The sequence below is a fragment of the Vipera berus genome (genome assembly GCF_964194415.1).
Source record: "Vipera berus genome assembly, chromosome: 5".
Classification (NCBI taxonomy): domain Eukaryota; kingdom Metazoa; phylum Chordata; class Lepidosauria; order Squamata; family Viperidae; genus Vipera; species Vipera berus.
The window spans coordinates 47,124,154-47,136,282 of NC_138207.1; the positions used below are offsets into that span (position 1 = coordinate 47,124,154).

The 12,129-nt window shown below is 40.6% G+C and overlaps 2 protein-coding genes across 2 annotated transcripts in view; both read left to right on the plus strand.

Annotated features, from left to right (window-relative positions):
- The window catches only part of OGA (O-GlcNAcase), a 39,646-nt gene extending 35,838 nt beyond the window's left edge, over positions 1 to 3,808 (plus strand). The window contains exons 17-18 of the mRNA XM_081329859.1: positions 1,020 to 1,082; positions 3,651 to 3,808. Of these exons, the coding sequence (XP_081185985.1) occupies positions 1,020 to 1,082; positions 3,651 to 3,689 (102 nt within the window). The 3' untranslated portion in view covers positions 3,690 to 3,808. The remainder of the gene's footprint in view (positions 1 to 1,019; positions 1,083 to 3,650) is intronic.
- Positions 3,809 to 4,084: 276 nt separating this feature from the next.
- On the plus strand, positions 4,085 to 11,190 carry NPM3 (nucleophosmin/nucleoplasmin 3). The gene is made up of 5 exons (XM_081329862.1): positions 4,085 to 4,288; positions 5,448 to 5,533; positions 8,355 to 8,474; positions 9,041 to 9,134; positions 9,740 to 11,190. Exons 1-5 carry the CDS (start codon positions 4,213 to 4,215, stop codon positions 9,850 to 9,852), a joined length of 489 nt encoding a protein of 162 aa, XP_081185988.1. The 5' UTR covers positions 4,085 to 4,212; the 3' UTR covers positions 9,853 to 11,190.
- Positions 11,191 to 12,129: the final 939 nt, after the last annotated feature.

Below are 12,129 nucleotides of genomic sequence, written 5' to 3' on the forward strand. Positions count from 1 at the left end.
CACTGTGACACTGTAAATACCTATAGCTGTGGGCTGGTTGCTGAGTGCCTGAAATGCAGCCATGACTGGGGGGGGGGGTCAGCGGCTGTTAGAACTTCGGAACCAGGTTATAAATACCTTTTGGAGACTGTCATAACTTTGAATAGTCTCTTAAGTGACCAGTCATTAATCAAAGACTACCGATATGGCAGTCCCTGGGTAAAGAACGAGTTCTGTTCCCTAACTCTGTCTTTAACCCGAATTTGTATTTAAATCATACAGGTTAACATACCTGTACTGTGTATCAGGAATAAATAACAACAACGTTATTTACAATTTTTTTGTAAAGTTTCAACTTATAACATTTATAAGTTTTTTTTATAGATTTTGTATCTTAAAACTGAGTTATAGAGGAGACAGACTTCCAGCAAGGAAAACTTGTTAAATTCACAATCTTCAGAGAAAGAGTTATGAGGTGTTTTTAAATGAATAAAATGACATGGACATAGAATTGCAACTGTGTTCTCTGTGTTACTTCTTACTTTTAAAACAGAACAAAGAATTCTAAAGAAGAGTGAAAGAAAAATGAACAAACAGATACAAAACAAATGTATTCCATATATTAACAAGCTGAGCAAGTTAAAGCATTTCTGTACCAAGAAAAGGACAGGGCAGTCTGAGAAAGAGAATGGAGAGGATGTCTGTGGATAGAGTAACTTGTATCCCAATTCTGTGGAGATTTTGCCAATATTTGGTTGTAGTTTCAAGCCTCAAATTATGAATAATTATTATAGAGCTGTTGTGTGGAGTTAGATTTTTTATTATACTGAGTAAAGGGATCAAATGAGGGGAGACGCCCTGCCATGAGTACTCAGGAGATAAGTTGGGACAGAAAGACAATACAATATGTAATTTATATTTGTTATATACAGTATAATGGATTTCTCACTCCAGATTGATGAAAAAATGGAACGAAGGTAGACTACACAAATCAAGTTCAATTGCAAACATCCTGCTCTTTTGTTCTTCAAAATTCACAGGACTTTGACAGAGCAGGAAGGAAACTGCTACCGGGAAGAATATGGTGGCTGCTTTTGCCAGTGGTATGAGAGTCTTCAATCTATTGAGATGGGAAGGCATAAACCAGCTAGCAGGAAATCTAATTGGGATAATAATCCTTTTGATTTTACTGCACATAAATAAAATGCTAGAAATAGATCATTCAGCAAACTCCCCAACTCTTCATAGCTAGAAAATCAATCAAATCTCCGAAATGTCCTTTGTGAGCCGATTTTTCTGCCTGCGCTAAGTTGCATCGCTGACCTTAATTGGTTTTTTAAATTGCTCCAAAACAGCAAGTCTCCGGCTCAGTACAGACACTGCCTTTACAAGATAATAAGGCCAAAGGTGAACATTATCTCTTCAAAACTACAGAAGAAAAAATATCTTGCCATGATGCTATATATCAAAAGTTCTTTCTGAGAAGGGAAACTGGTTGCCTCAATAGATGATCTTTAGGAATGTAAGACTGCTAATAGCAGAAGGTAACACTGAGATAATGTTACTCCCTGCTCGAAGCAACTATGGACTGTCAAATTCCCCCACGTTTTGACTAGATCATGTAGTCTTAATATGTAGCTGGTGTATATATAGGCTATTATTTAGGAACTGCGTTGGGAGGTGTCGTAGACAATTGTTATTTTTGCATTCTGCTTTCTCTAAGGAATTATTCTTGGGTACTTTTCCTCATAGAAAGTGCAAAACAAAAGAAATCTTAATCCTTTTGGAGCTTTTATCTCTTAATATTTTTTCAAGCACATTTCCTCATTTCTCTTATTTTCAGAGCATCCTAATCACTGCATGACAAATGAAAAATAAAGCGTTACTCCTAGTAACTAATAAAGCGTTAGTTACTCCTAGTTTTCTATCATGTGCAGACTTGATCATTATTCCCAAAACCTCTTCATCTAGGTGGTTCAAAATACTAAATAGCAGAGAACCCTGTGGACTCGGCTCAATATTATGCCATGGCACTCTTCCCAATCTATTTTTAAGATAATTATAAGAAAATGAGACTAATGACATGTTTGCGACAAGCCCATGGTGGCTTTTGTTAATTGTTGCCTCTCTATTCAAGGGCATCTGTTTTTCTATGTTAAATCAACTTCAGCACATGTCCAATAAAGATGTCAAGTTGACAGTCGTGAAATTCCTAGATTTCACATGACAGAAAGTTTGACCTGCATCTCCATGGAGAACTTCAACTTTCAGGGTTTTATAACATAATTGTTTGTTTCAGTTCTTGCCACATTTCTGTTGGGTTTAGGACTAAAACTTGACCATTCCAAACACCGAACTTGTTTTTCTTCATTCTCTCATTGACTTGTTTGTATGTTTGGAATTATTGTCTAAGCTTCAGCTGACAGACGGCTACATACTCTTGGAAAAGTCTCTTGACACAAAGCAGAATTCATACTGTATCTTGTTAAGCAAGACGAGTTGTTTGGGTTCACAGTGCAGGTAGTCCTCAACTTACAACAGTTCATTTAGTGACCATTAGAAGTTGCAATGGCAATGAAAAAAGTGACTTATGACTAGGGTAGCATCCTCAGGGTCATGTGATCACCTTTTGCAATAATATTATTTTGCATTATTATTATTATTATTATAACCTTCCAACAAGCAAAGACAACAGGGAAGCCAGATTCACTTAACCGTGTTACTAATTTAACAACTTCAGTGATTCTCTTAACAAATGTGACAAGAAAAGTTGTAAAATGGCACAAAACTCACTTAACAAATTTCTTAACAACAAATTTTGGGCTCTGGTTATAAGTTGAGGACTACCTGCATAATTTCCATGCTTGATAGTTGGTAGGATATTGTTGGTTGATGCTTGTTACACCCATTTAGCCTCCAAAATTCCACTTTTGGTGCTGGTAATGACCTTTAAAGCCCTACATGGCATGGGTCCGGATTACCTACGGCAGCACCTGCTGCCGGCGTCAACTTCCCTCCGTCCAGTGCGCTCCCACAGAGTGGGCCTCCTCAGGGTGCCTCCAATCAGAGAATGTCGATTGGTGGCCCCCAGGGGGAGGGCGTTCTCTGTGGGCGCGCCAGACCTATGCCGGTTGAGCTCCGGATGGCCCCCGACCTTCGCTCCTTCTGACGCAATCTAAAAACCTATTTATTTGAACAATCCAGCCTGGTCTGATGGGGTTGGGGTTTGGATTTGGTTTTAATATTGTTTTAATTATTGTTTTATATTGGGCATAATTATTTAATTCTTTTTTAACTTGTATGTATATTTTGATATTTATTGCCCTGTACACCGCCCTGAGTCCTTCGGGAGAAGGGTGGTATAAAAATTTAATAAATATAAATATAAATATTCCTCCAGAAGTCTGAAGAGTCAAGGTTTTTGTGAAACCTAAGACAAACATCAATGTTCTCAATAAGGAATTGCTTGCAACTTGCTACTCTCCCATGAATTCCTTTTTTACCCAAGATGAAAGAGGCCTTGGCAAACAAATCCTTCAATGTTATTTTCATTGTATGTGATTTTAGGAATTATTTTGAGAGGATAGCCGCTTTTTATTTCTATTCTCCATTTTAAGACAGTATCTCTGATATGTGGATTGATGGAACTCCCTTTTATAATCTTTTTCCAGACTGATAGGCATCAAGAGGTTTCCCCAAACTGCTTCTGACCAGGCGTGACCTGACTTGTGTGGTGAGAACTTTGCTTCAGACTCCCTTGTAAGCCCTACATGAAAGTCTGATACTGTTCATTGGTAAGGAAGGATCGGAATCGGAGAATTTCCATCGGTTACCTCCCATGCATCACCTTCCTTTCAGAGTGTTTTGGATTTCAATTTCGGGGTCCTAACGCAAAGATGTCCAGCAGAGGAAAGATTTGTTTCCCACAACGGGACAATCTAGATTTTTTTTCCCCTTTCGACACTTACATAGTTTAGTTTCAGAATCTTACTCGTGTTTTTTTTTAAACGAGAAAAATTGTAATACACCTCGGTGGGACACGCGACTTCTGCAATTTGTACTGTATGAATAAGGTCTTGCCTCCCTTCCCTTTCTGAGCGGACAAGCTTGTAATTGGAGAAAAGCTGCGTGGCCGATTGGAGCGGCCCTGGCGGGGCGGGCAGCAGGCGGGGCCCGATCTGAGCGTCTTCCTGCCGTCCTTTTTCCTTTCGGCTCTGAGCTTCCTGGCCAGATATGGCCTCTTTCTTGGATCTAGAGAGCCTGGACGGTGAAACTACGGCGCCGATTTGCACCAGTCATTTCGTTTTCGGTTGGTAAAGATGTGTGTGTTTGGGGGGGGGGGACTTCGCAGGCCGGAAATTTTGACTGGCGGTCGTATTTGTGAAAGGAGTTGTGTGTGTTTGTGTGGGGGGGTGCTCGAAGGCAAAACCAGGCGCTTTGCGGGAGGAGGTTATTTGCTCCGGGAGTGGCGATCGTTTGGGAGGATTTGATCGCTCTCGGATCACTTGAATAGGGCTTTTAATGATTGCATTCGCACGATACATTGAACTGCATAATTAAATAACCGTATTTCGGGTCTTAGGCTGGAAAGCTGAGCACGTGGGCGCACCACGTGCTTCCCTGTCCCGATTCAGCTCGTGCTCTCCAGCTCCTCTCTTGCGAAATGTTTCATAAATCTCATTGAGCAGGGTGGAACTTAATGCGGGCAGGGCTCAATTCCCACTCATATGTTGGAGAAATTGCAGAGCACGGCTTTGTAACGTTGATAAACTAAAAATTAAAGCTGTTAAAACTTGTCTCTTGTTTTTTTCCCTTCTTCTTCATGCAGCCTGGAATACTGATATGCAATAATAGACAGTTCTGCCTGGTTTAATTTGTTTCTATAAAGGTTGATGGAGAGGATTTGAAATGCAACCTATCGCTGAAAATTATCGCCAGATTTTTTTCATAAATTTTTTTCATAAATACTTTTGTTGAGCGGAGGCTTTGAAGTAAATAAAGGACTAAGCAACGTGTTCCTTTATATAACACTAAAACATCATTGGTAAAATCTTTAGATTTTGCTATTAATTCTGAAAATCAAAAATACTTGTTAATTCCTTTGGCTTTAGAATCAAACATAGCACTCCCATCTTTTCAAGTTGGGGAAAACATAGGAGAGATCAATACAAAGCACGTTGAAAAAGCATCACAGAAGAAGACAGTGATGAACTGTTTTTGTATTGTTACCTAAAAAGTGAAATGGATATTTCCATGAGGTAGAAGTAATCAAGCACAGCTAAGAGACCAAAAGCTTTGGGTCTCAGCTTTTGATCATGCTGGATTTATTTTTGGCTTCTGCAAAGGAAGAAGTTGAAATGGGTAGCATTTTTGCAGTTGGAGAAACTTATCTCTTCCATTTAAGAAAAATCTGTGGTTTTTTAAAAAAATGTCTTATTGTTATAATCACTTGTATTTTCTCCTCCCAGGATGTGAGCTGAACAGCAGTGCGCGTTCCTATACTTTTAAAGTCTCGGAAGAAGATGATTCAGAACATGTCCTAGCTCTGAATATGGTAAGAGATTTCACTCTGAAATGGGAAGATTAGTTACAGGCTATTTCCTAGCTAGTGACTTACAACGTTACTAGTCATTGCTGGGGCAGTATAAAGCCTGTCCTCATTATTGTTACGTGGCTTCATAACAATACATTTAGTTTCCAGAGATTATGAAGAAATCATGCAGGCAGATGAAAAGGTGCTGGAGAGAAGATGATGGATCACTTAGTTCTTCTTACACTCCTTGATTCCTATCCTAGTAACAGAGCTAGAAAACTCCCTTTTTAGACAACTAATGGGGAAATGCAGAAAGTTGATGGAAAGGGGGATGGATGGGTCATATCTGATGATGAAAGATTTTTATTTTTGATACTTGTTAGTAAAGTAGAATTCTGTGCAGATTACAGTGCATGAAACTGCGTATCTTCTGTAGCCAACATGGAAGTAAAGTCTGTTCACTTCATGCTCCAACACTGGAGGTTTTTAAGAAGAGACTGGACAGCCATTTGCCTGAAATGGTATAAGGCAGTGTTTTTCATCATCAGATATGAGATGTTGCCTGGTGTGCCGTGGGAAAAATTGAAAAAACACTGACCTAGGAGACAGCGGTGAGAGGAGGAGGAGGAGGAACAGCCGTGGGCGGAGCGGCGCTGCAAGACTCTGGCGGGGAGCGCTGGGCACCGGAGCCTTGGCTAAGCTGACGGCCCTACTTCACTGGAAGCAAAAGCCCGGGAAAAGAAGTGGGCTCGACCTCTCTAGGCACCAGGGCTCCACGGCAGCGTAGCTCCGCCCCCTTCTCTGGCTTCGGAGGGTCTCTTGCTGAAGAGAGAGAAGCTGGGGAGAGGCGACCGGCTCGCTTATCGGAAAAGGACGGACAGGCGGCCAGCCCGGCTCGCCTGAGCTGTCGCGTGGTTGGTTGCCTGCAACGTTCGAAAAAGCTCTACTTCCCCAGCACGCGCCGCTTACTCCTTACTCCCCGCGCGGCTGAGGATGCGAGACTCCCGCCTGGTCGGCTGCCTGGCTCCGCTTTCTTTGCTCGCCGCGACCCCTCGCCCCAGCCTGAAATAGAGGGATCTGACCGCTTCGCTCTTGGAGGCTTCGCTTGCGTCTGAAAAATTACATGGCTGATTTTTTTTTTAACCTCTCCTTTTGATACGTTGCATAATAAAATGTCCTTTGGACCAAAGCAATTAAAAACCTTTGGGGTTCCCCCCCCTCTGGAGTGAAGTGCTTTTGATGGTAAAGTGAGAAAGAAAGAAAAAAGGAAGGGAAAAAAGGAGAAAGGGGGAAGGGGAAAAGGGAGGGAGAAAGTAAAAAAAGGAGAATAGAAAAGAAAGAGAGAGAGGAAGGAAGGAAGGAAGGAAGGAAAAAAAGCAGGAAGAAAAATTAAAAAGAAATGCAAGTAGCTTCCAGTTTCCACAACAAGTAGAAAGCAAGAAATTGAGAGAGGGAGGGAAAGAAAGTGGGAGAGAGAAAGGCAGGAAAGAAAGGAAGGAAGATAGAAAGAAAGAAAGAAAGAGAAAAGAAAGAGAGAAAGAAAGAGAAAAAGAGAAGAAAGAAAAGGAAAGAAAGAAAGAAAGAAAAATGAAGGAGAAAAATGCAGAAAGAAAAATTAAAAAGAAATGCAAGTAGCTTCCAATTTCCACAACAAGTAGAAAGCAAGAAATTGAGAGAGGGAGGGAAAGAAAGTGGGAGAGAGAAAGGAAGGAAGGAAGATAAAGAAAAGAGAGGGAGGGAAGAGAGGGAAGGAAGGAAGGAAGAAAGAAAAGAAGAGAAAAAAATACAGAAAGATAAATTAAAAAGAAATGCAAGCTTTCCTTTTCCTTCACAGCAAAAACAAACAAAAGCCCCAAAATAAAATAAAATAAAATAAAGAGGCTAAGAAGAAGAAGAAGAAGAAGAAGAAGAAGAAGAAGAAGAAGAAGAAGAAGAAGTTGGAAGGGACCTTGGAGGTCATCTAAGGTTTCCTGCCTGAGCAGGGGGTTGGACTAGATGACCTCCAAGGTCCCTTCCAACTTTATATTATTATTATTATTATTATTATTATTATTATTATTATTATTATTATTATTATTATTATTATTATTATTATTATTAGGTTGATAAAAATGCTTTGCTGGCAAAGCTGGTTTAATATCTACCTGCTTAGACAAAATGGCTATGAGACTTTGTATTTTTCTTCATTGTTATGCCACAGAATGCAGCGTGTGCATGCGTGTGTGCATGCATGCGCGCATGCATACTCACGTATACAGAAAATCAAATATTTTGCACTGAAGGCTGCCTTTTCTGATTGTGTCATCTCAGACGTTACTTGCTTAAAAGTATAAAGCTAGAATTATCCTATTAGAACAGAATCTCCTAGGTGTGTTGTAATTATGCATACAGTACTTATTTTAATCAGCAAATATTGCTAAGCACATTGATTTGTGCCTTAGATTGTAAGCCGCCCTGAGTCTTTGGAGAAGGGCGGGATATAAATGGGATTTAAAATATTGACTGCAAGAAGTTTAGTGACATATATATATACCCTGTGTTTGAGTGTATTTTTTCCTTATACCTCCCTGTTTTCCAAAAGCACCCCAAACTTTCCTGAGTAGATTTTGAAGGCAGGTGCATGAGGGCTACAGGATTGATTTAATGGGATGGATTACACAGCCCACAAATTGGCTGATTTGCTGTTTTGGATTCTGTTCATGTTTATTTGTTACCGAATGATTTTGTTCTGTTCTGATTCCAACTGCTTATTGGAAGATGTTCAGCATTAGAGCTCATTTTATTCTTAGCTAAGCATTCCTCAGTATGCCTCTTCCGTTTTGTTTCTCCTCCCCTTTTCAAGGCTTGTCTGTCCGAGGGTGCCAAAGATGAATGCAACATTGTGGAGGTGGTGGGTCGTGATTATCAGAACAAGGAGGTTGCTGTGCCTGTGGCCAACCTGAAGCTGTCGTGCCAACCCTGGGTAAAATGATCTTTTGGGAATGTGGATGTCTTGAAAAAAATCAGCGTGCAATGATTCCGGGATGTTGATTTGAAAGACCTGATAAGGAAAGGAAAATTATCTGCTCTTCCAAACACGATTGGCAATACTTGGGATAGCCTCTCTGATATGCTTCAAAGTTTGAGATGCACAACCAGATTTTCCAGAGCCTGCCTTCTGTGGTTTCTCTAGACTAGGCCAAAGAATGTTCATGCTGAATGAAATATTTGGTATTTAATCAAAAAATCTTTCTGGACCCATGACTTTCAAGATATTATCTGTTTAAACGGGTTAAATAGGTGGCTTGATACAAATTCGGATAACTGGATATATAGCACTGGTATAAAAGGTGTTAACAAGAGTTAAATTTTCAAATTAGGAACACAGTATTTCTTCTTAATTATATGAAAATGTTATGGCTCATACCCTCCCCCCCCCAAAAAAAAAATAGCCACAGATGTAACAAAGCTCAAAACCTGTTGAACTATATGAGACTTGGAGAAATTCATCTAGTTTCACAATTACTCTATCTCCTTATTTTTCCACAGTTCTGTTTAGATAATTTTGAGTTCCAGCCTCCTGTGACCTTTCGTCTGAGCTCAGGGTCTGGCCCTGTTCATCTTGCAGGACAACATCAAATCTGTAAGAATCTGGGAGTGGGATGGAAGAAACTATTGGGTACAACGAGCATGTCATAATAGTTAAGGGACATAGAAAAGTAGTAGTTCTTTCTGGAGGTAAGGCCACAATTCCAGGTTAAATGTCTTGGCTACCCCAGCTAGCATGGTCAATATTGCGAATTCTGGAGCTTTTCCTGGTGTGGAGTATAAGCTGATTGTTGTCATTGACATGGAAAAGAGACCTGCTGTCTAACAGAACTAGCATTTTTGCCCACCTTCTGGTATGGAGCAATGCAAACCATTTAGGATATTGTGTGAAGTACTAAATATGAGATGCTCTGGAAAATAATGGGTAATAGGAAGGATAGAGGCTTGAGGAATTCTCTAGAACAGCGGCTCCCAACCTTTTCGTTCATTCAAGGTTCCGATGAATGAGACACCCTGCACCTCAAGAATGCTTTTGATATATTCTCGCGCCCTTACAAAAGTTCGAATTAACGGCAACGAATTATGCATATGCACTATAATTTCGAAAACCCAAGTTTTCATGCCCCCTGGAATATTGTTGAGCAACCCGGTTGGGAACCCCTGCTCTAGATGGTATAATGAACCCACATTGTTTCTCAGTTCACAGAAAAAATCTCTCAGATGATGACTTCAGTGATGAGGAAGAAGAATCTGTTGACCAGGAGGAAGAGCTTTCTCCATTCAAGCCAGCCAAGAAAAAACAAAAATCATAGCCGAGCTTCTCTGTAGGTACCTGTTCAATTGGCTGAGAATGCTCATCCTGAGTGGAATATTAATATAGTTTTTGTTTTCGTTAATTAAGCTTGTAATGTTATTGTAGGTTACCATGGGCAGTTCTCCATTCACAGCATTGGTACTGACTTCCTGAAATCAGCCTGTTCCTTTAAAGGCTCTGAACAGGAAATGTTCTAGAGCAGGTGTAGGCAACCTTGGCTCTTTTATGACTCATGGACTTCAACTCCCACAATTCCTGAGCCAGCCAGGCTGGCTCAGGAATTCTGGGAGTTGAAGTCCATGAATCATAAAAGAGCCAAGGTTGCCTACACCTGTTCTAGAGCAATGTCTCGTTTAGCTCTTTAACCCCATCTCTGCTTTTATATCCTGCATAGCGTGGTATAGTGTGGAACAGAACTTGCTTTTACAGATGGACAAGGAAAGTAGCCATCTGTAACACTATGATAGGGACCATCCACTGTGCAGCTTTCCTTGTCCTGGTAGTGTTAACAGACACATGTGCTGATCTTGGCAGCAGTTTAATGAAGTTGGTCTGGGATCTCTGCTCCTCTCCAAGGTGAGAGGAGCGGTAGAACCATCTAGGTGTGGTTAGCTGTGGGGCTAAAAAATAGGTGTCCGTATCCTAGATGCGTTTGCTGTCATAACTGAGATTTTTATTTTATTGAGATGCAACTGGAGCTGAATTAAATAGCTCGCTGAATCTGGTGGCTGTTAGAAACAACAGGTGTTTCTTATTCTGTGGGGGGGGGAAATCTGAGTTGTTGGAGAACTGCAAGTGTGTAACTCTCACTCCTGGAAAAAAAAATACTGTGATGCTTTCTAGTAAGAGTTTCTTGATACTAAGAAAAGTATCCAATTGTAAGTCCTTTGTTCCTGATATTTATTTTTTCCAAGTAAAATGCAGGGTCCATTTTCCAAATCTGTTCTTATATCTGTTTTTAAGGTTATATTTTTTTAGTGAACATTATGTACTTCTCAGGAAATGTTACTGACTCCATTTTGCTAACTTTGGGTGGCTCCTAATTTTGTTTTGGTATGAGCCGCATTCCCTGCAATAGTTGGTAAATTCAATAGTTAATGAAGATAATTTCCTAGATTCGCTTTCTGAGAAAAAAATAAAGATGTATTTTTTATTTATCTTCACAATTTTGAAACAGTGTTCGGTATTGACCAGGTGGAGTTTATTACAATTTATAATTCAGTACAAGCTGGAGAGACAGGTTTTTACCTTTGATAGATAGTTGAGAATGCTTCCTGTATGTTTTGCCCTTGTTACTGGTGTGCTTTTTTTAATAAACACATTTGTTATACATGTTCTCTTTTGCTTTTTATTTTCTTGAAAGATGTTGAGTGTTCAAAAATACAAAATGAAGTACTATTACTTCATTTTTCTATAATTTCTTTTCATTCCCTTCCTTAAATATATAAAGGCTTTAATGAGAATTTTTAGTATTTTCTAAAAGAGGCTACAGTTATCGTCACTGTTGATTTGGATTGTGCTGCCACAAGTAGGATTGTTTCAGCCTTGCAAGGATTCATTTGCTGATCAATAATTACAAAAGTAAAACTTTAAATCCGCATTATTTGCTACTCTTATGCTATTTCATCCAGCTTCCTAATCCCGGGTTTATTCCTATTAAACCTGTTAGTCCAGACATGTCAAACACAAGGCCCGGGGGCCAGATCCGGCCTGCGAAGTGGTTTCATGTGGCCCGCGAAGCCATCCTGGAAACAGTGAGGGAACGGCCCCCACTGCCTTGGCCCTGGCCCAGAGACCCTCCTTCTGCCAGAGACCCTCAGATCTGTCCCACTCCTGCCCAGGCCTCCATAGGCACCCTTGATGCGAACGCTGTAGAGCTGGCCACGCCCACCCAGTAGGCCATACGCACTCTAGCCATGCCCACCCAGTAGGCCACGCCCACCCTGGCCATACCCACCCGGCCCCCTGAGGGCAACCGCAATGCTGATGCGGCCCTCCATGAAATTGAGTTTGACACCCCTGTGTTAGTCTATTTACATAGTGCTTTGCTTTAGCTTTGTGTGCTAATTCTCCGATGCTTTTCTCTTCCAGCTGTGTTTGAGGAATGCAAACAGTTGTCTGTTGAATGCAGCTCTTACACAGGCTCTGCCACAGGGTGGCTTATTGTTAGGTGTTGCTCCATTCACACCGGCTCCCTTCCTTTCACTTTCAGGCTGTGCTATCCTACAGACTCTTCCCCAATCAGGTTTTTTTTTTTAACCCAACCAGTGTTTTG